This window comes from Dipodomys merriami, unplaced genomic scaffold (assembly GCF_024711535.1).
Source record: "Dipodomys merriami isolate MVZ:Mamm:240054 unplaced genomic scaffold, mDipMer1.0.p SCAF_606, whole genome shotgun sequence".
Taxonomy (NCBI): Eukaryota; Metazoa; Chordata; class Mammalia; order Rodentia; family Heteromyidae; genus Dipodomys; species Dipodomys merriami.
In genome coordinates, this window is record NW_027206187.1 from 92733 (window position 1) to 114689 (window position 21957).

At 42.0% G+C, this 21957-nt stretch overlaps 1 protein-coding gene across 3 annotated transcripts; it reads left to right on the forward strand.

Annotated features, from left to right (window-relative positions):
* Positions 1–4187: 4187 nt before the first annotated feature.
* Positions 4188–9609, forward strand: LOC138814746 (tubulin beta-2 chain-like). Of its 3 annotated transcripts, none has more exons than XM_070003853.1 (4): positions 4188–4244; positions 5095–5207; positions 7784–7920; positions 8549–9609. In XM_070003853.1, exons 1-4 carry the CDS (start codon positions 4188–4190, stop codon positions 9607–9609), a joined length of 1368 nt encoding a protein of 455 aa, XP_069859954.1. The 3 variants fall into 3 exon arrangements, with proteins under 3 accessions (XP_069859954.1, XP_069859955.1, XP_069859956.1); XM_070003854.1 differs by having other exon boundaries at positions 5095–5203; positions 7810–7920; XM_070003855.1 differs by lacking the exon at positions 5095–5207 and having other exon boundaries at positions 4188–4221; positions 7810–7920.
* The last annotated feature ends 12348 nt before the right edge of the window (positions 9610–21957 follow it).

The following is a 21957-nucleotide window of genomic DNA, read 5'->3' on the forward strand; positions in this document are numbered from 1 at the left end:
CAGATTTATCAGCAAAAAATTCATCTGGCTGTGGATACATAATTTGTTGGTTTCTCTATTTTTCTTTGTGGTGGCTATCAAACAGAATTTTAGGAAAACATAGGCAAACTATCAGTAGCCATACGCTTGATGAGATTTGGGTTCTATTTAATTTTTTTTGCTGATCCTGGGACTTGCACTCATTGCCTGTGCACTGTCCCTAAGCTTTTACTGCTCGAGGCTACTACTCTAAAACTTGGGCCATAGTTCTACATCCATATTTTTGGGTGTTAATTGGAGATAAGACTCACAGACATTCTGTCATTGGGTCCAACTTCAAACCAAGGTTCCTATATCTCAGCCTCCATAATAGCAAGGATTATAACCATGAGCCACTGTTAGCCACATTGTGTCTTTTTTTAGAAAAAGCTGTAAATAATAATAATAGAAAACTATCACTATAACTAAAGGCTCAAACCTGTAATCCCCTAGCTATTTCAGAGGCTGAGATCTATAGGATCATAGTTTAAAGCTAGACTGTTCAGATAATTCAGAGTTTTTTTTTTAATTTTTTTAACCTGCTGGCCCCAGAGCTTAAATTCAGGCTTTGGCACTGTATATGAGTTGCTTTTCATTAAGGGTAGTGTTCTACCTCTTGAGCCACAGTGATACATGCAGCTTTTCCTGAGTAGTATATTAGAGGGAAGAGGTAAGGAGACTGCCCAGTCTGGCTCCAAACTACCACCTAAAATCCTAAGCCTCCAAAGTAGCAAATCAGATATTATTATTTTCAACTAAGCAGCAAAAATAAACAGACTGGAGGTATGGTTCAAGTGTTACAGTTTCAGCCTTGTATGGAAAAAGTTAAGGAAATTTAAGCCCCAGTACTGGCACATATGCATACAAAAGCATGTAGATACAGACATACACAGGGTCCTATACACAATTCCCCGGGATGAAAAAAAGATTAAAATATTAAATTAAATTATAAGGACAAAAATAAGTAATTTAAACAGTATTTTTAAAAAAACAAAACACTATGATAGCCAGATGCTGGTGGCTCATGCATGTAACCCTAGCTTCTCAGGAGGCTGAAATCTGAGGATCGTGGATCAAAGCCAGTCCAGACAGAAAAAGTCCATGAGACTCTTATCTTCAATAATCCACTCAAAAACCTTGCAGTAGTGCTGTAGCTAAAGTTGTATAGTGCTAGTCTTGAGCTGGAGACCATAGGTACTGAGCCCAGGCCTAGAGTTGAAGCCCATGACCAAGAAAAAACAAACAAACAAATAGAAAATAAAAAAAAAACGGCCATAGCTGAATTGTGACTTAGGTGTCAGAATACTTTCTTCCCATAAACGAGGTATGAGTTCAATCCCCAGTGTTGTTCATACCAAAACAACCCAATAAAAGCACATTAATAACTATCTAACAAAAAATATATCATACTTTGTAAAGAAGATTAAAACTTACAAAAATAATTGAAGTAGAGCTAACATGTGACTCCAATCCTATTAAACACCCCAAAAAAAAAAAAAAAAGGCAGAACTTGAGCTGAGGCTCAATAGCCTGCTAGCTTCGAAATAAAAACAAAATACCAAAAACAAAACAACCCTCAGAGAGAGTCCACAGGCCCTGAATTCAAGCCTCTCCCAACCCCCAAAAGAAAAAATCCCTCAGGAGTTGAGTTTTTGTTCCTGCAAGCTTTGAGCAAAAAACAAAATCCAAAAATCTCATGCACAGTGAAGTAGTGTGGCATAAATTGTAGAGCCTGCTAGTTTTGATCTAAGAAAACAAGCCAGGTTTCTCTGGCTCATGCCTGTAATACTCGCTACTCAGGAAGCTTCCCACAATGGGAAGCCAGTCCAGGCTGAAAAGTCCCCTGGTGACTGTTTTTTTTCCAATTAAGTGGAAGTGGCACTGTGGCTGAAAGTGGCAGTGTGCCTGCTTTGTCGCTGACAGAAAATACCTAGGCACTGAGTTCAATCCCCACAACTGACAAATAAATAAATACTGAGTGAGAATAGCTAGGCCCTAATAATAAAGGACATGAACTTTACAAAGGGGGGAAGACAAATCAAATAAATGAAAAGGTGCAAAAATGAGCATATTAAAGATTTCTAAATCATGGCTCAAAAGTGCAATCATAGTTGCTCAGATTGCTGAAAACTAAGGATCGTGTTTCAAAGCCATCCTGGGCAGAAAGTACAGGAGACTTATTTTACTGTGTTCAGTACTGGGGCTTGAACTTGCTATGATTTCCTTATGGCTAGAGGTCTACTTCTTCCTACCTATTGGTGGTTAATTAGAGATAATTTTCTCATTGATTTTCTTGCCCAGATTGGCTTCGAACCATGATTCTCAGATTTCAGTTGTCCCTGTACTACTCTTGGCTTGCTGTTGATATTCTACTCTCCTAGTAACCACAGGAAAAGCAGAAGCTGAGCTGTGGCTCAACTAGTGAAACCTGCCACCATTAAGGTAAAAATAAATAAAACCTCAAGGAGAGTCATCAGGCCTTAATTTCAAGACCTAACAACCAGCACTTAATTTAAAAAAATAAAAATAAAAAAAGAACCTCAGTCACCATTACCTGAGTTTGAGCCCTAGAAGAAGAGCTACAAAAAAGAGAACCAGCCTGTAGTTTACCTGTGGTAAAATTTGAAAAGCATGGTCGTTTCAAGAGGAAAGAAAAAACTAAGCATGAATGCTAGCCCCTAAGAAAAATTGTCAAAAAAAGAAATAATAAATAACCTGAAAAGGTGAAAGAAAAGGTAATTAAAGATTTGTAAATGTTGACTCACACTTATAATCCTGAGTGCTAAAGTCACTGAAGTCTGAAGATCATGGTTCAAAGCCATCATGGGCATTGAAGTCCATGAAACTTGCTTCAGTTTGTTCAGTCGAGGGACTTAAATTTGAAGTGTTTTGCTCATGGCTAAAGTTCTACTGTCTTCTGCCTATTAGTGGTTGATTGGAGGAAAGTCTCATAGACTTTCCTGCCCAGGTTGACTTTGAATAGTGATCCTCAGATTTCAAGCCTCACTGTACTGCCCTTGACTACCCATGGGACTCTTGTCTCATATTAAACACTTTAAAAAAGGCAGAAGTTGAGCTGTAGTTCAAGTAGTAGAGCCTTCTACCTTTCAGTTAAATAAGTAAATCAATAAAACCTCAGAAAGAGAGGGGCAGAATGAAAGTGAAAGACAGGAAATTCTACACTAAGCAAAAGTAGAGAAATGTAAATATCACCCGTTGTGGAAGAAATAAATTGTATTGTCAAAGCTTATAGAATTCACAAAGTTTATAGTCCATGATAATGATAATTTGACTTGTGAAGGTTAAAATATGTTTGTAATTTCAACTAAATATCACTATTCCACAATTCTGTGAAATAAGAGAAATTAAGGTAATCACCTAATCTCAATAATAATAAAAACCTCAGAAAGAGTCACCAGGCCTTAATTTCAAGCCCTAAATCACTAAGCTGCCCCAACTCCGACCAAAAAAAAGAAAAAGACACTCTGACCAGGACCTGAGTTCTTACACTAGGAGCAGAAGCCAAATGAAACAAAAAGTATACTGTAGTTGTCCTATGGCCCAAGTAATAAAGCAAGCTACTTTTAAGAGGAAAGAAAAAAACCTGAGTATGAAGGCTAGACCCTAAGCCCCTGACTTTTCCCATAATGGAAAGTGGATCAATCATGGAATCCAACAGTTGTGCTTGCTCTTGTGATCACACCTGAAAATGCCCCTTCTAGACCCTCCAATCAAAAATGGACAGCAGGCTTGTTCTGGGCTTCTGGCAAACAAGGACCTTGTGCAGAGGAAGTTCCTCCTCTTCTTTCCTTGATCCCAGGGTTCAGCCTCTCTTGTGAGTCAGAGTGGGGAGTGGATGGCAGGGTGACCAGATGATCCAAATAGAGTCGGAGCTGTGCTAATGGACTTGGAGCTGGCAGCTGGATTCCAGGGTAGGTAGGAATTGGTATGGCCCTCTGATTACCCAGCAATAGGGCGATTGAGTTGGAGCACCTGCTGGCTCTACCTATAATCAAGTCCGCCCCATCTCCTCTGCCCCTGTAACAATCAGAGGTAAAAATGGGGATCTGAGTTCACTCTGTCAGATTCCTGCTTCCCAGCTCTACTTGTTTGCCTCTGTGGGCACCACCGCTGAAGACATACATCCATCAGCTCTGCAGCCCTGCACCATGAGGGAGATTGTGTACATACAGGCAGGCCAGTGTGGCAACCAGATTGGCGCAAAGGTGAGCATGGCACTGGCCTAGGATCCAAGTCTCAAATTTAGGGGAAGGAGAAGGAGGACGGGTTGGAGTGTGGAGGTGGTGGTGGTCATGGCTAGGCTGAAGTAGGTGGGGCTCCATAGTGGTCCCTAAACTTCTGCAAATGAAGTCCCCCAGATAGCTTATCCAATTTCCCTAATTTGTGTGGCCCTGGTGGGTGTGGTTTTTAAACAAGGCTGGGGTGGTTTCAAATCCCTTGCATGTCTTAGTCTTACCTGAGACTCAAGTCTTTGTATTTAGTTTCCTGGGAATAGACTAATGCACGTTTGGTCTGGTTTGAATGCAAGGAATGCAGTGATTTTGAGCTGAAAGATACAGACAATTCCCTTGTGTCAACTGATGAGTGTCAGATAATTGTGAACAGTTCTTCTACCTTAATGCAAATTTCTCTGAGTTTCATGCCCCACCTAAGCTCCCTTAAGTTGGGCGTTTTCTAAATCATTGGTTGTTGTGTATGCTCTGAGGACACTTGGGGTTCTGGAGACCCTTCTTACTGAGTCTTCAAGTTACTGCTTTGGCAATTTCATGTCCATGTAAGGCCAGTTACTCGACATAGAATACAAAGAGAATATGGTACTGCATAAGATGGAATACTCATAGGAGAACACAGACATCTTCTATTCAGCCAGATAACAAAGAGATTAAGAAAACTAAAATACCACCCATTTCTGTGCTTTTTTTAATTTAGAAAATGTAATTATTTTTTACAAATATATTTGTGTCAACAGGACATGGGTTTCTTATAGTTACTTTAAAATGCATTGTTTGGACAGTTAACATTCTAGGTCATAATACACTTCTATTTCCATCTCAGTTTTGGGAAATGATAAACAATGAGCACAATATTGATTGCACTGGCAACTACTATGGAGACAGCCATTTACAGCTGCAGAGAATCGAGGTGTATTACAATGAGGCAACTGGTGAGTGTCTCCCATCTGGTTTCCCATACGGTGGCAAAATAGTTCCCAGGGGAATACTAATGAAAAGGAAGGAGTTCCTGCCTTTCTTATGATAGTATTGTAGTTTTAATTTGTGACCTTGATCTTATAAGTCAAGTGCTGTACCCAACTGAGCCACTCCACCAGATACTTTGTTTTAATTTTTGAGTATATTCTTGTGAATTACCCCAGGAAAGCCTTATACCTGAGTTCCCCCTACCTCTACTTGCTGACTAACCACACCTGGATTATGTTTTCCGGTCATGGAGCTTGAAATCTGGACCTAGGCAATGTCGCTCAGCTCTTCAGCTCAAGGCAAGTGGCTCTACCACTTAAGCCACAGTGCCACTTCCAGTTTTCTGGTATTTTATTGGAGATAAGAGATTGCCGGCTTTTTATGCCCTGGTTGGCTTTGAACCATGATTCTCTGATCTCAGCCTTCTGGGTAGCTAGGATTAAAGGCGTGAGCCCGCTTCACATAATTAAAAATGAGACTGCCTAAATATGCATTCTAAAACAATTGATAAAATATAATATAATCCAGTGCCATTTGGTTGTGTGCTGATCATCCTAAGCTCAAGGCCTGGGCACTACTATGAGCTTCTTTTGTTTTGGGTAGTTTCTTAGAGATGAGTCTCCCAGACTTTCCTGCCCCAGCTGACTTCAATCTGCGATGCTAATGTCTTATCTCAGATTTTTGAGTAGCTAGAATTACACCTGTAAGCAAGCAGAGCCCAGTTACATTGCCTCTTTAAAATATAGATTAAATTTCTAAAACAATATTTTGAAAAAGAAAATTTTAATAATTTTAAAGAGGGATGTTCAGTCACTAATATATATGACAATAGTCCAAATCACAAAGCATAAATAAAGTGTCTTACCCTGAAATCTATAACATTTCTGGTCTTGAGCATTTTGAATATGAATACTTAGCCAACAATATTTTTAAGGTTTTTAAAGTAAGAAAACATTCTTTTGATGTAGAAAAAAACAATACTAATTTGTAAACATTGCTTTTAAATGATTAATATTGTCTTTCCTAACATAAACAGCCTAATTGAAGTCTACAAAGCAGATTTTCAGTTTTTGTAACTGTCAATGTAAAGATCATTTAATTTTATATTGAGTTTCCATGCTGCATTATTGTATACAAAAAGAATCGTGGATAATTGGCTTTCCTATGTATTAATCCAATGAACAAGTACAAACAAAAGTACAAAACTATTTAATTTGAGTTTTATAGATCTATATTTTGGGATGTCCTCACCTTGGTTGAGAGTGGTTGGGTTGGATTGTGTCACTCCTATGAACAGAATTTTAGGTTGTGTCTTTATTAGATCCTGTATATCCAGCAGGATGGCCAGTTTTCTTCATGTGAATGTTTAGGAAGGGGGTATTCTAAAACTGGTGTTTACATCATGTTAACTGCTTTCCCTTGGGCCAAATCAGGATAAATGGGAAATTGCAAGTCATTGCTCAAGGTTGCTCTGAGTATTTGAATACAAGAATGTGTGCTATTTGATAACCATTATTGAAACATTATAAGACAATAAATATATATTGTATAAATGTTTTCTCCAGGAAAGCCTTACACTTGAATTCCCCTACATCTACTTGGTGAATAGCCATACCTGGCTTTTTTTTTTGGCGTTGGGTTGTTGGTCATGTGGCTTGGACTTTGGGCCTAGGCACTGTCCCTCAACTCTTCAGTTCAAGGCAAGCAGCTCTACCTCTTGAGCCACAGTGCCATTTCTGGTTTTCTGTTAGTTTATTAGAGATAAGGGTCTTAAGAACTTTTCCTGCCCCAGCTGGCTTTGAAGAGTGATCCTCTGATCTCAGCCTCCAGAGTAGCTAGGATTATAGGCATGAACCTGGTTCATTTCTTGAGAGAGGTAATTGGGGAAGGGGAAGGATAGTGGGAGAACAACAAAGTAGGGGGTAACAATTTTTGACAAGAAATGTTCTCATTTCTTTACTCATGTAACTAACTCCTCTATACAGCACCTTTACAATAAAATAAAATTAAGAAAAAAGAGAAAGTTTCTTGCTGATAGGCACTGGTAACTCATTCCTGTAATGCTGGCTACTTAGGAGGCTAAGATATGAGGATCATGGTTCAAATCTTGCCTGAGCAGAAAAGTCCTTGAGACTCTTATCTCCAATAAGAAAACTGAAATTGGGGTTGTGGCTCAAGTGATAGAGTGCTAGCCTTGAGCTGGAGAGCTGAGGGACAGTGCCCAGGCCCAGAGTTCAAGCCCCATGATGAACCACAAAAAAAGTGTTGCCACCTTTCTTTTGCACCATTAGACTCAAAGCCTGATACTCATCTTTGCCTCCTCTGTAGCTGAGATTTCAGCCACCATGCCCAAAGCAAAGGAATGAATATTCAATGGAAATAGACAACTGCAAACATCCTTAAAGTTGCTGAAGCCTCTTGCATGGGGATTCATGCTCAAGATATCTTTTCTGTTTCCATGTCTCAAATGCTGTAATTTTTGTAATGAATGCTGAGAGTCACTTAGAATCATAAGCTCTGCCCCCTAAGTTCCTTGTCAAGTATAGGCCTAAGTCAACTCTTTTTCTCACAGGCAACAAATATGTTCCTCGGGCCATCATGGTGGACCTAGAGCCTGGAACATTAGACTCAGTGAGATCGGGACCATTTGGCAAGAGCTTTAGGCCAGACAACTTCATATTTGGTAAGTCATCATGGTCCATGGATCCTAACATCCAGGCACTCCAGTGCTGGGCTGAGACTTTATCCATCTTGATATTGTCCTCACCTAACCCACCTATTCCAGTCCACGGGAGTCATGCCCCTGGCCTCTCAGACAGCTCAGATCAGTGCAACTCTGCAAGCCCTCCATGACAAAGAAGCCTCTGAAGGGAAAGAGCATCAAGTAGAGAAAGCCACCAACAAGGTTTCAGCACTGCTGGTCATTTTGAAGCCCTGGCAATAACAGAACCACTTCAGGACACCAGAAATCAAAGCACAGCTATGTGTGAACAAGGTGCAGACAAGTGCTTGCAGTTTAGCTTCCCTCTGACCACACTGTGTGAAAGTAACTACATTTCCAGTATTGAGGCAGGCTCGGTTCTTCATTTCTAGAAGTACTTGATTTGGGTTAAAATGTATTTTCCTTCACACTCTCTTTACTTTTCTTTAGAACCTGGGTGATTTGTAGGGTCCCAGATACATTGAAAACATTTCCTTTATCTAATGTAATAGCAAATGTTAGCTCAGAAGAGTCCTATTGTCTTCACAATAGGACAGGCACAGTCATTTTTTTTGGAGTGTGTCTCTCATCATGTCTTTGTGTCTGATAGGCCAGAGCGGGGCAAGCAATAACTGGGCAAAAGGCCACTACACGGAGGGAGCCGAGCTGTTGGAATCGGTGCTGGATGTGGTAAGGCGGGAGTCAGAAAGGTGTGACTGTCTCCAGGGCTTCCAGCTGGCCCACTCCCTGGGAGGTGGCACTGGATCAGGCATGGGCACCCTGATTCTCAACAAGATCCGAGAGGAGTATCCAGACCGCATCATGAACACCTTCAGCGTCATGCCCACCCCCAAGGTGTCAGACACTGTGGTAGAACCTTACAATGCGATCTTGTCTGTCCACCAGTTGGTGGAAAATGCAGATGAAACTTTCTGCATCGACAATGAGGCCCTGTATGACATCTGCTTCCGCACCCTGAAGCTGCCCACACCCACCTATGGAGACCTGAACCACCTGGTGTCAGCCACGATGAGTGGAGTCACCACCTGCCTGCGCTTCCCCGGCCAGCTGAATGCAGACCTGCGCAAGCTAGCCGTGAATATGGTGCCCTTCCCCCGCCTACACTTCTTCATGACTGGCTTTGCACCCTTGACCAGCCGGGCCAGCCAGCAGTACCATGTTCTCTCAGTGCCCGAGCTCACCCAGCAGATGTTTGATGCCAAGAACATGATGGTTGCCTGTGATCCCCGCCATGGTCGTTACCTGACAGCAGCTGCCATCTTCCGAGGCCGCATGTCCATGAAGGAGGTGGATGAGCAGATGTTCAACATGCAGAACAAGAACAGCAGCTACTTTGCAGACTGGATTCCCAACAATGTGAAGACAGCTGTATGTGACATCCCCCCGCGTGGCCTCACAATGTCAGCCACCTTCATCGGCAACAACACGGCAATCCAAGAACCTTTCAAGCGCACCTCAGAGCAGTTCAGTGCCATGTTCCGGCGCAAGGCATTCTTGCACTGGTACACGGGAGAAGGCATGGATGAGATGGAGTTCACTGAGGCTGAGAGCAATATCAACGACCTGGTGTCCGAGTACCAGCAGTGCCAAGATGCCACTGCTGATGAACAGGGGGAATTTGAAGAAGACTTGGTGGAGGAAGAAGTTTAAGACTTCCCATTGGTAGCAATGCAACAGGACTGTCAGAGCCTGCCTACTACTTCTCAAATGAATGGTGCTTTCCTGAGCTCCTGTTGTCGTGCAGTGAGGTCCCTGCTGTGTATCATCATGCACAGCCTTTCCAGTCAGGAACTCACTGATAGTGAATGTAAAAATGCAGATTTCTTTTAAATAGTATTATTCTAAAGCCTTATTTATAAAAAAATAAAGTATACATTTTGTACTCTTGAGTCCTTATTCTTCTTTAAAATCCCTTTTTTTCTTTCATTGTATTTGAAATATAAAGTTGGCCAGCAGGATTTAATCTTATTAATATAGGAATGGTGCTCAAGAGGAATTTCAAATTCATGGCGTTCCCACTATTTTGAAGAGGAAGATGACAAGTGCCAATATTGTTTATTTTCCCTGGCCCAGGTTTAAAGTTAGCAGTTTCTCAATAACATGCCAGTAGCATAAAACAGTTTGAAGAGAAAGTAAACCAGATCCAGATGTTACAATTTTCCTAGTACCAAGGTGATGTTTGGAGTACTGAAGGGATTGATGTTCAAGACTTGTCTGGGCACTGAGGTAGCAGGGACTCTTCCTCCTTTATTCTGACACAGGACTTGCTTATCCTGCCACCTAGTATGCATTCCTCTTTGGGAATGGGACCACAAAATGCAGGTATGAATACTGGCCATTAAGGATCTACTTCTCCTTCAGACAACCACAGGTTCTGGTCTCATGCCCCATCAGAGGGCTTTCATTCACATTCCCCAGAAACAGTAGCAGGAACCCCAATCCTTGTGCTTATAGTTCAGTTGGCACTGAAGCAGCACTCACAAGATGAGTGCAAGATCCTAGTTGCCAGGGTAGTTTCTCAAGTCATCTGTCAGCTCTAAGGACAGAAATGAGTCTAGCTGTTTGAGGGAGTGAGAAGCTGACCAGTCCCATAGCGTATCGATATCTGCTTGATTCAGTACTTCCAAGTCAAGGAGTGGAAGGGAGACATGGCCCAATGACCCATTCTCATACTCATTTTCCAGCATTCGAAGCTGTCTGAGGCCCACAGGGTGTTGTAAGGGAAAAAGATCCAGCCTGTTGGGTATGTTTACTTTGCATGAGTGAGACAGAAATCTCAATTGCTTAGAACCTACACAATGGCCAGGAAGAGGGTGAAAACTTCTGTTTTCACCAGAGGCCAAAATCATTCACTAGTTCTTTTTGCCAGAATCTTTCATTCTTCTTGCAGTGAGGCTCCAGGTACGTTGTCTGTGTCAGGCATTCCTCAATGGCCACCAATAACTTGTAAGAGCCCCTTTTGCTCCAGAAACAAGACCTATGGGAATCCAGCAAATTTTAGGAAGCTCTAAGGAAAGATACTACTGGGTGAGGTGCAAGTTCCTTGTTTCTAGTAAAGTTGGGAGATAGTAAGTTCCCTAAGCATTCCTATACCAGGCCTGAGGTTGGGGTAGGGTGGGGAGGAGTGGGGTAGAGATCTTTAAGCCAAGTTGGTCTCACTCAGCAGAAAGTAAACTGCCAGAGAGACTGTTCTGTGACTAGAAGCCCCAGGGCAGATCAAAGTGCAAATAGCTTCCAATGTGGGAGTCCTAGGGAGTTAGGTATGGGCTAGCAAATTGACATCCCTGGGTCTCTAGTCTTGGAACTGACCAGGTTGGATGACTCCAAATCCTCTAAGGCTGCTGGGTCTGAACTGAAGGCAGGCCTGGCCAAGGTACTCTCATTCCTCAGTGGGATAAGGATTGAGGCCAAGCTGTGGTGGAGGCCCCATCCAGCCTATTTAACAGTGTTTGACTAAGAACAGTTTTGTTTTATCTTAAGTGCACATTTTTGAGTCTTTTCTGGTGGCTTTTGCTTATTTCTTTACACTTTTGAAGAAGTAGTTCTTGGTTCATAATTAATGACTCATGCCTCATCCCTCAGAAAACTCCTGTTGATAATTTTACCAGTAGATTATCATGTATTTCTCAGACATGGCTTTTGTTTTCTCCTAGCCAGAGCTCTGCACTAATTGCCACACAAGCTAATGTTGAGGTGACTCCTATAGACAGGGTGATTATTTTGTCCAAATGCTAAGTGCAGCATCTCCCTTATTCTCATGTGCCTTGGTAATTGTATCAAATAATTGAGTCCTTGAATAGTATAATCAAAGCTCTGGCTGAAGATGCAGCTCAGTGGTAGAGTACATGCCTGGCATGCACAAAGCTCTCAGTTCAGTCCCCAGTACCAAAAGGAGGAAAGATAACAAATGTTAGGCTCTAGAGATGATATATTAGGTGTGAAGGCAAAACACCCAGTTTGGCATTGAGGAGTTATGTCATAAGGGAACACTGGTAGAATATTTGTAGGTGGAAAGAAGAGAGCCCCTTGATATGTGTACCCTTTTAGAAAGCAGAGGTAGGAATGGGGGATGAACCTCTGGTAGAGAGCCTAGGCCATCGAAGGAAGAAGCTGTGACATGTATGTTGCTCTAATGGGACCAGAGTCTAAAGTGGCACCACCATACCAGGCAATGGCTCAACAAGAACAGGTTTGTCAGAAGGATCTTCTTGCATTGGAGAGATGTCCTTTGACCACTTTGGCCTTGTTAATCATATTTCCTTATGCTGTTTTCTTTTTCCTTCCTACTTGTCAGACCTATAGCAGATCCTATCCAGGAGACCCAATCTCTCTAATCTCATTCTCTTAAAGTCTCCCAGTTTATAGCTGTACATATCCTAGACCAAAAATGTAGGGGGTGGATTTTTTGTCAGACATAGATTGAAACTGAAAGGTATTTTTGAAGTAGACTTTGACAAAGTTCTGATATTGACATCGTTGGGTTGATAAGTCCTGGAACTTAGACCAGCTTCTGGTCTAATTCTGAGGTGACAGTGGAAGAGAACTGGTGATAGGAAATCACCGACCAATGTGATTTCAAACCCTTGACAGGTACATCTCCATTCATGGATGTGCTATCAGCCAACATACAGATGTCTGTTAATGAGTGATGGCTGGGAAAAGGAAATTTATTGGTGACAGAGGAGACCAGCCTTTGGATAAGTGGTTGCCTTTAAGTGTGAGGCAGACAAAGAGTGCCTCCAGATACAGAGATATTTTCAGGAAGCAAGACAGCTTCACCCACATCTTGTTATCAACAAAATCATCTGAGAATAACTCTGAGCTGGCCCACAATGTGACCAGGAGGTGGGAAGCGGAGGGTACTTGGCAGCTTGGCTGCTAATCACTCTGGCCACACTGACATGGGGCAGTACGTATGTGATGGGCATCTGCTCCATGCTAGTGGTATGTGCCCAGTGGGAGCTTTGGCTCTTACTAGGAGAAGGTAACAGTTCCTCTGTCTTTGGGCCAACTCCGAGGTCAGGATGTCTTCATCTGCAGAGGCTGGAACTTTGCCATAGCTCTCATCTTGACAGATTTCTTTCTGTTTATCAATTTTCTCATTCTTTTTTTGTTTCTTTATTTCTTTTCTTTCTCTCTCTGTCTCTTTCTCTTTCTTTATCTCTTTGTTTCTTTGTTTCTTTTTTCTTTCTTTATCTCTTTGTTCCTTTCTTTCTTTCTGTCTTTCTTTTTTTTTGTTCTTTTTCCAGCCATGGGTCTTGAACTCTAGGCCTAGGAACTATCGCTCAGCTCTTCAGCTCAAGACTAGCTCTTGAGCCATAGTGACACTACCAGTTTCCTGGTGGTTTATTATAGATAAATATCTCAATGGCTTTCCTGTCCAGGCTGGTTTTTAACTCCCATACTCAGATCTCTGCCTCCTGAGTAGCTAGGTTGACAGTCAGGGGCCATTGGTGCCCAGCTTGACAGGTTTCTTATTTGTGCAAGATAACAATGGCCATGTTCTGCCCTGTGAGGAGTTTTCTTGTCATCCTACAACACTGATGGTCTTAGTGTTGTGGCCAAGCATACAGCAAGGGGGCTTTCTATGCATGCACATTGACTAGTATCTGAAAAGACAGCTTGCAATGGCCAGGAAGGCTCCATGATTGCATACATCTCAACTTGCACTGGGCATAACCAAATTTTAAGTTCTAGTGTTGGTTCTTTTCCTTTGTACACAGCTTGAGCAGGTTGTTTCCAGATACCTGTCATTTAACTCAGTTACTCAATTAACTCATCTGCTCTTTCTATGAGTCTGACTTAAATGACTGCTTATCAGAGGCCAATAACTGATTTTAAGGCTAAGTGAAACACAGCAAGTGCTCAGGTATGTTGACTAAGAGTGCTATATAGATAATGTACAGCTGCATGGTACATGTGTTGTACACTTCTCATATCTTCACTGAATTCTAAATATTTCTTTTTGGGGGGCGGGGTCCGGTTGTGGGGCCTGAACTCTGGACCTGGGCGCTATCCCTCAGCTCTTCTGCTCAAGGCTAACACTTTACTACTTGAGCCACAGCGCCACTTCTGGCTTTTTTCTTTTTGCTTATGTGGTGCTGAGGAATCGAACCCAGGGCCTCATACATGCAAGCCAAGCGCTCTACCACTGAGCCACTTTCCCAGCCCCACTCTAAATATTTCTTATAGAGAAGAAAGAAGCCATACATTTTTGGCTTCTTTGCATAGGTATCTGAATCCAGCTAATGAGCACATCTTACATTTGTTGTTTTTTTTTTTTTTCTTTTGGTAGTTTATGGTTTGATTGAACTCAAAGCCTCATACATGCTAGGCATGCACTCTACCACACCTCCAGCCCCCTTCTTGTTTTAAGTATTTTAAGTAATTTTTGGGCATTGCTCTTCCCTCACATACACCTCCCTCAGAGCTGGGATTGCAGGCATGAACGACCTAGCCAGAAGTATTTGTTGAGATAAGGTCTTCTTGCTAACACTTTGCCTAGACTAGCCTTGGACCTCATTCTTCCCCAGCTCTGTTATTCCACAGAATAACATACATTTGTTTTAAAATGTTGTAATCCCATTATCATTCTGGGTTCTCTAATTGGAGTTTTGTGGTATAGTACTAGAAGGCAGTGCCTTCTTACTGGACTTGAAATTATAAGCCTCAATCAGTGGACATAATTCTGCTCTAGACTATCAGAACCTCATATCAATGTGTGGACACTGCTGATTGTTGAACCATCATTCAGAATATGTTGCATGATTTTAATCCTCACTTTTTACATACACATGCGCGCGTGGGCACACACACACAAACACAAACGCACACACCATTGTCTTCTCTGGTGACTTTGTACATTTTCTGTGAGACCACCTGTGTTCTCTCCTGTGCACCTTGGAGCTTCTCTCACCAATCATGCTATTCTCCAGCCTGTTCCCTCCTCCACTGTCCAGTCTCTGACCTTGACAGAGGCTGAGGCTTTGTAGTACTGGGATTAGAAAAAGAGAAAAGATAGATACAAACATTTAAGCAGAAACCTTATCTCTTGCACTTTTAGGTGATTTTAGATGCATGTTTTCATCAGATCCGCACTCCTACTTCTTCTACTAGCCTCCCACTGCCATGTTCTTTTCCTGGATCCCACAGAAAGCTCAGCTGATATTATAGGAAACAGAAATATTGTGCTTCTGCAAAACCCGCATTGCTGCTGCTTTGAGTGTATCTATTTTTGTCATGAGAATTTTTCTTAATGGAATATGGGAGAGTCAGAAAAAATTATTTAAAGCAGTTTCACTGCTTTTTTTTAAAGGTTTAAAACCTTTTTCTTTCTTACTCAGTTTATTTAAATTAACTTTATATGCCTAAGAGGGACATTACACAAATCAATCTTTCTATGTATATATATTTGCTTATTTCTGTGGTGTCATGTCTCAAATTCCTTAAACTTTTTGACGCTAAGATCCTCATTGTGGCAAATATCCAGAATGGAAGGGAAGGGAAGTGAGAATGGAGATCAACTAATATCTTATATTATCCACTGTCTGGGGCTGCTATTTCCACTATTGAAATTGATGATGGCCAGTTTGCAGATTCATTGTCATGAAACAGCTCTTACATCATTGATAAAACTGAGTAGCTTGGGTTCCATTTATAGCATTGTGCTTTTGGTGTCTGCATGTGTCTGAAGGACCCAAAAGCAAGCTCCTCTGCACAGAAGTGAGGTATCCACTCCTGATAGAGTGAGATAATGTGGGAAGTTTTCAAAGGAAGAGGCTATTACTCAGCACTCCTATATTAGAGAATTTGGAGAGAGAGCAAAACAAACCCATAAACTGCCCCAGGAACGTGACCTCTTCCCACTCAATCCTTCCTTTTTCAGATAATAAAGCTGAGTGTGCTGAGGAAGGCAGCACACTACTTCCTAATTCAGATCTTGTTGCCTGGATTTCCTAGACAATTCCTACTCCCTTCTATGATGGTCTGACTTTATATCTGACCTTCTCAAATGTCTTCTCAGAATGAATTCTGTCTTCAAAAACTAACTGTGGCAAATCTTTAACTCAGTTCACAGATGATCCAGTGGGAACAAATACTAATTGAGTATGCTGCATTATACATCTTTTAATGTTTATGGACTTTAATTGTACGTTTTAAAAGTTATATATAAAAACCAGGAGCCAGCTAGTTCATGCCTGTAATCCTTGCTACTAAGGGGTCTGAAATCTGAGGACTGCAGTTTGACGCCAGCCCGGATAAAAAAGTTCATGAGACTCTTATCTCCAATAAACTACTCAGAAAAAGCTGGAAGTATTGTTGGAACTCAGTTGGTAGAACACTAGCCTTGAGCACAAAGAGGCTCAGAGACAGTGCCCAGGCCTTATGTTCAAGAACCATGGATAGCAAACAAAACCCTATATATACTTAACAAAGTTGTACACATTTTCCTCTTTAGGTCCATCATGATCTCCTACCAAAAGACACACTGCAGCTGGAATTTTGTAGTCTTGATTCTACAGCTTTGTGGCCTGGGGAGGTCTCTCCTGACAGGTCATTTCTACAAAGCTTTGATGGATGGCTGTGTTTTAACAAACTAAGTTTCTGTTCAACTCATGTTTACAAATGAATTCACACACCATCATGGCACCCTTCCTCTGAGCATGGCTGCTGGTGAATTTAGCATGTATCTCTGAGACACAGACATAATTTCATATGGCATTATTATTATTCCAGGCAAAATAGAAATTGTAGTTGTAAAAAAATATATCAATCCCATTGAAACCCTGGTATTGATTTTCTTCATAGATTTTGAGACCAGAATTTTTATATAGGTACAAATATATCATTGGATAAGCGTGGAATAGTGGACAGCTTTTGATTCTTATGTGTTTATGTACAACAGCTTTATCATTAAACCCCAGTATGAGCTTTCTAACAAGGCCTTGGTACATCTCATTTAGAATCATGATAAATTAGTGTAGCTTGCTCATTTAAAGGAATCAATTCTCGCATAGTGCAAAAACATTACTAACTTGGGGGCAAATGGCAAGGCTGTGATGAGGTCAGCCTCACCTAATGGACTACACCTCACACCAGTTGCTGGAATCTGCATCTGCAAGCCCTGTTCTCCTGTGTTCTTTACAAACCTCCCAACCTCCCTCATTACAATATAATATAACAGGAGGCAGATGGCTTACATCTGTAATCCTAGCTACTCAAAAGTTGGAATTCCATCCATATGATCTTGACTAGCTCAATTAGAAAAGTCTGTTAAAATTGAGCCTCCAAGTGATTAGTACAAACAAGACTGAAAGTGTGATTCAAATAGTCAAGTGCCAGTCAACTAAACAGAAGATCCTGAGTTCAACCCTCAGGACTTGTGGGGGGGGGGGTAAGGGGAGAGGCAGCACTATATTCCATCTTGATAGTGTTCAGAGGATGGGGAACTAGTAGGAAGTTTCTCAATGACTGTTTTCAGTAAAGCTCTGGCTTAGAACTCTGTGTATGAAAAGTTTTAGTTGTTCTTCAATGGTCAGACTCAAACTTCATAAAAAGAATAACTTTGTATGTAGGTAGGTATAAATTTTTGCTTTGCTTTACTCTGTGAAATCAGAACAAGAAACCACCTTTGAAAACAGAATCAACATTATGGGAGGAGGCTGAGGAAGAAGCTTATTCCCTATATAGTATAGCATCAACATCCCTGGAATTACAAAGCCAGTAAAAACAAACTCCAGCAAAGCATTGGCTGCGCCTTATGGCAATTTCTTGTCCCCTGCTAAGGCCGCCTTCCCCCATGGCTGCTTTGCTTTCCAATCTCCTGTGGCAGTAGCATCCACCAACACATAATGGGATACCGGCATCGGGATGCTTGTTGATCTTTCTTTCCAACCTCATGTCTTAAATTAGTCTAGTTCCATATCCCTAAGTTAATTTAGTCCAGTTTATAAGACCTTAGAAAATACCTGTTGTTTCCAGATTCAATGTGTAAAATCTCCTAGCAGGGGCAGGTTTTATCCCTTAGTCAATAATCCTTCAGTCAGTACAAGACAATCTTGGTGCCAAGTTCACTCTGAATTTTCCCTTTCTTGGACACAAGAACTCGCTAAAGTCAGTATGATCGTTGGGTCTTCAAAGAGAGAAAGTTGGAAATGCTATATATAATGATCAGAGTGTCCTAGAGCCACTGTAAATACCAAAGCAGTTCTGGCTATGTCACCTACAACCGGTGGCAGCAGCCACCCCTGAGTGATATCCAGGCTGTACGTAAGCCTTTACAACCTGCAGCAGGTAGATCGACAGATTACATATTTTGGGAGGAGGCTTTTTTTGTTTTTTAACAAATCTTAGTTTTTATGATTTGCACATTTTCTGTTTGGCAACTTGCAATCTAGAATAGATTCTTGTTATCTGCTCACACATGCAATATTTTTACTTCTTCCCCATTTATTTTTTTAACTTTCGAAACTTGGTGAATACTTTCATTCAGTTTAAGAAGCCTAATAGTGTAGCAGTAAAGGGCCCAGTCATTGAGTAGGAGCATCCATATTGCCTCTTTGTGATGTGATTTGGGCTAATGAAAAGGCTTGGTTCCAAACACCCTATACCCCCTTCGGACAGGATCCAGATGGCTGCTCTACTGTTATTTTTCCCAAGAATATGGGAGACGTGTCTGTGAGTGCTTTCGTTAAAAAAAATATTTTAGGCAATGTTTTAAGGACCTGTGGTTTGGGTGTTGTTCTACTCAGAGTATCCGGTGTGTTCTCTGGGAACATTTCCTCAATCTACTTGGTTCATGTAGTGCGGTGATCCTTCCCAAGAGAAGGCCATTCCTCCCATGAGGAGCCTCCAGATCTGCATAAATCACACTGATACCCAGTTTTCAATCAAGAATTGTTCTTTTACTTCACAAGATAAAAGCTGCCCTTTTAAAGTGGCAGTGGGAGGCCATGCAAAAGTTGCTCACACACACCTGTAATTCTAGCCTTTTGGGAGGCTGATACCAGAAATGCAGTTTCAAGCCAGTGTAGGCAGAGAAACCCAAGAGATTCTTATTTCCGTTAGACTGGAAAAAGCCACAAGTGGACTAGTGACTGGAATGGTAAGAGTGCCAGCCTTGAACAAAAATATCCAGGTTAAGAGCCAAAGCACCTGAGTTCAAGTCCTACTATTCACTTCACCCCTACAACTGTACCTATACACCTCCACCAACAAACACACAAAAGCAATTAGGGATCAAACTTTCATAAATAAAAGAAGTGGGGAGACGGTTTCAGTATAAATTTGTAGTTCATTTTTTCCCTATTGAAATTAGCCCAAACATGATGAGAGATTGTATTTGCATTTTCTCAATTACATACACCTGTTCCTTAGTTCTAGAGAGAGACTGAGAGAATTGATAGAGAAGGGCATCCGCAGAGATTGAACTCTGTTGAAGGGAGGGACTGGATATCAGATTGTATAGGGGAACAAGTGAAACTCCTTTAGCTCCATCACTGAGTGCCCATAGTTTGACCTGGCCAATTATCATGATGCTGTCTTCATACCCATCAATATGGGGAGTGCAGGAAGACTACTATATCATGGAGAATGACTGTAGCTGAAGGAGTTTCAGAAGGAACTGACAGCCCGCAGCTGGCGTAGTAGGACCTCCCTTTGGGGTTCATGACTACGTTTACCTCTGTGTCACTGGGACCTGCCTCCTTATGGAGAAACATCCAGGATCCGGGGGTATCACTTCCTTAGGGAGCCTAAAATGAGAAGAGATAGACAGTACAATTTCAAGCACTCTTGGGAGCAATGAGAGTACAATGAAGAAGAAAATGTGTGTCTCCTCTCTGAAATTTCAGAAGGTAAGAATAACTGAGGAGAGAGAGCTGTCAGTCACTGCTGAGTGAGTAGGGTTGAGAAGGAAGGAACATTGGAGCTGGGAGGAGCCTGTGCAATCCTAACTATTTAGGATGCTGAGATGTGGACTATTATTATTCAGGACCAGCCCAGGCCAAAAGGTGGGTGACATCTCCTCTTAAGCTAGGGATGCATATCAACTTCACTACAATAGGAAGCCTAAAATAGGTGAGTCCAGGCCCTATAATGTACCTGGATAGGAAACAAGACTACAACTGAAAAATGACCAGCACAAAATAGTAGTATAACTCACCTACCGACCAAATCCAAGACTGTGACTTCTAACAGGAGTACCATGAACAAGTGTAAGCTTGGGGACCTCGGTGTCCCACTGTGATTCACAGAGATGGCTGTAGCATCTGTTGCTCTGTGGACTCCTGGCCAGGAAGGAAGAGTCCTTCCACATCCCTCAATCCATGCCTACCAAGACAGCAAATGCTGAGTGGAACACCTCACAATGTCTAAGCATGGAAGTTTGGTGGACACTTTTGTTCCTTAAAGGGAAAGAGAGGAGGGATATGCAGGACCAAACAGACTCCTGAGTGAGAGAAGGACAGAGGGAGGCAATGGTGAGGTTAGCATGGGGTTTGTGTTTAGTGACTAATATGACTTCATTGGAAATGTTCTGGCTTTGATTATGACATGTGCATCGAGGGAGAGCTGGGGTAGTCCAGGAAAACACTCGTGTAAATTTTCCATAGGTTGAAACTTACTCTAAAGTCTAAGTTGTTTTTGAAAACTGAAATGTGGAAACGTTGATAAAAGCACACAGCCCCCCAGCACTGGCATTGTTCTCTGTAGATGTACCTGCCCTAGCCACCCTTCTACTGGTGGGTGCTTGTCCCCAGGGTGCCTCATGCCCCATCCCTTTGTACTGCTCAAGCCAGAATAGCTACTGTTGGGCAGGGAGGATCAGGAAGCCCTGTTGCACCATGTACCAACAGGGCCTCCTTCCCTTGGAGGCACAAAACATTACAGAGCTCTGCAGCACCCTATCATTGCTATGAATTGGAACTTACAACACTTGACCTTTGCCTGCATTAGGCCCCCACAACTTCAGAACAGCCTTTTGGGGACTTCTGAGACCTGGAGGGCAAGACAGCGAGGCCTGGAATGCAGCACCTGTTCCCGTTGGAGCAGTGAGTTTTCCAAAAGGAGCTAACAGGCTGAGAACCTTGGGAATGAGCAGTGCAGGGTGGCTAAAACTTGGTACACCATGCTAACATGCCAGGCATTCACTGACCTTTATATGCTAGCCCTCTGTGCCCACCAAACCATGGCCACTTGGTGTGTTGTCTGATAAGCCAGGAAGTGATTGGCCAGCAACCAAGAATGACCAGTGTCAATGGGTTCATATAGTTGAGTGTAATGTCCCTTTATGAGAAATCCCTGGTAGATGTGAATTACTGTTTTGCAATTGACAAATCTTTCCATCAACCCATCCCTCCATTTATAACTCAATTCACATCCTACGCTCTATGCCTAGCAGTCCAGGTTCACAACCAGTACTCTTCAGACCCAATATTTGACATCAAATAAATGACCAGTGCAGCCCCATTTGGGGTTTTTTCCTCTTTTTTTTCACTATAGGATGATAGCGTATAAAAGTTGCCAGTCCCCTCATTGTCCTGCATGCCCACACTGTCTGACCACAAACAATACTGAGCCACTTCTAAAAGCCATAATTCTTAGTATAATGGTGTCTTCTCAGAAATCCCATGCCAAGTTTTAGGCGCCTGTCTTTTCTTCACCTGTACCCTGGCATACCTTCCTTGGGCAGATTATTAAGGTTTTCTGATACTGGGCAAGCAAACTGAGAAGTGTAAGGGTTGGGCTCAGTCTCAGCCTCCTGCTTCCCTGAAAATCAAGAGTCTCACAAAGACAAGAAGGTATTCTGCCCTCACATGTGAGGACCATTTTAAGCACATGTTGGTATGGGGGTAGGTACTATAGTGCTCCACCTGACATTAAAATGCTGTTTTTTTTCCATTTTACTATGTTGTGTGCACCTGGTCTGACCAAATTAAGGGTGGATCTGTAAGCTCATTGTGAGTTATTACTGAAGAAGTTGACTTGCTAACAATTAAA

Coding starts and splice junctions, on each gene's coding strand:
- LOC138814746 (XM_070003853.1), top strand. CDS start 4,188: ATGAGGGAGATTGTGTACATACAGGCAGGCCAGTGTGGCAACCAGATT. Junction 5,208..7,783: donor TACAATGAGGCAACTGGTGA/GTGTCTCCCATC, acceptor TGTCAAGTATAG/GCCTAAGTCAACTCTTTTTC. Junction 7,921..8,548: donor GCCAGACAACTTCATATTTG/GTAAGTCATCAT, acceptor TGTGTCTGATAG/GCCAGAGCGGGGCAAGCAAT.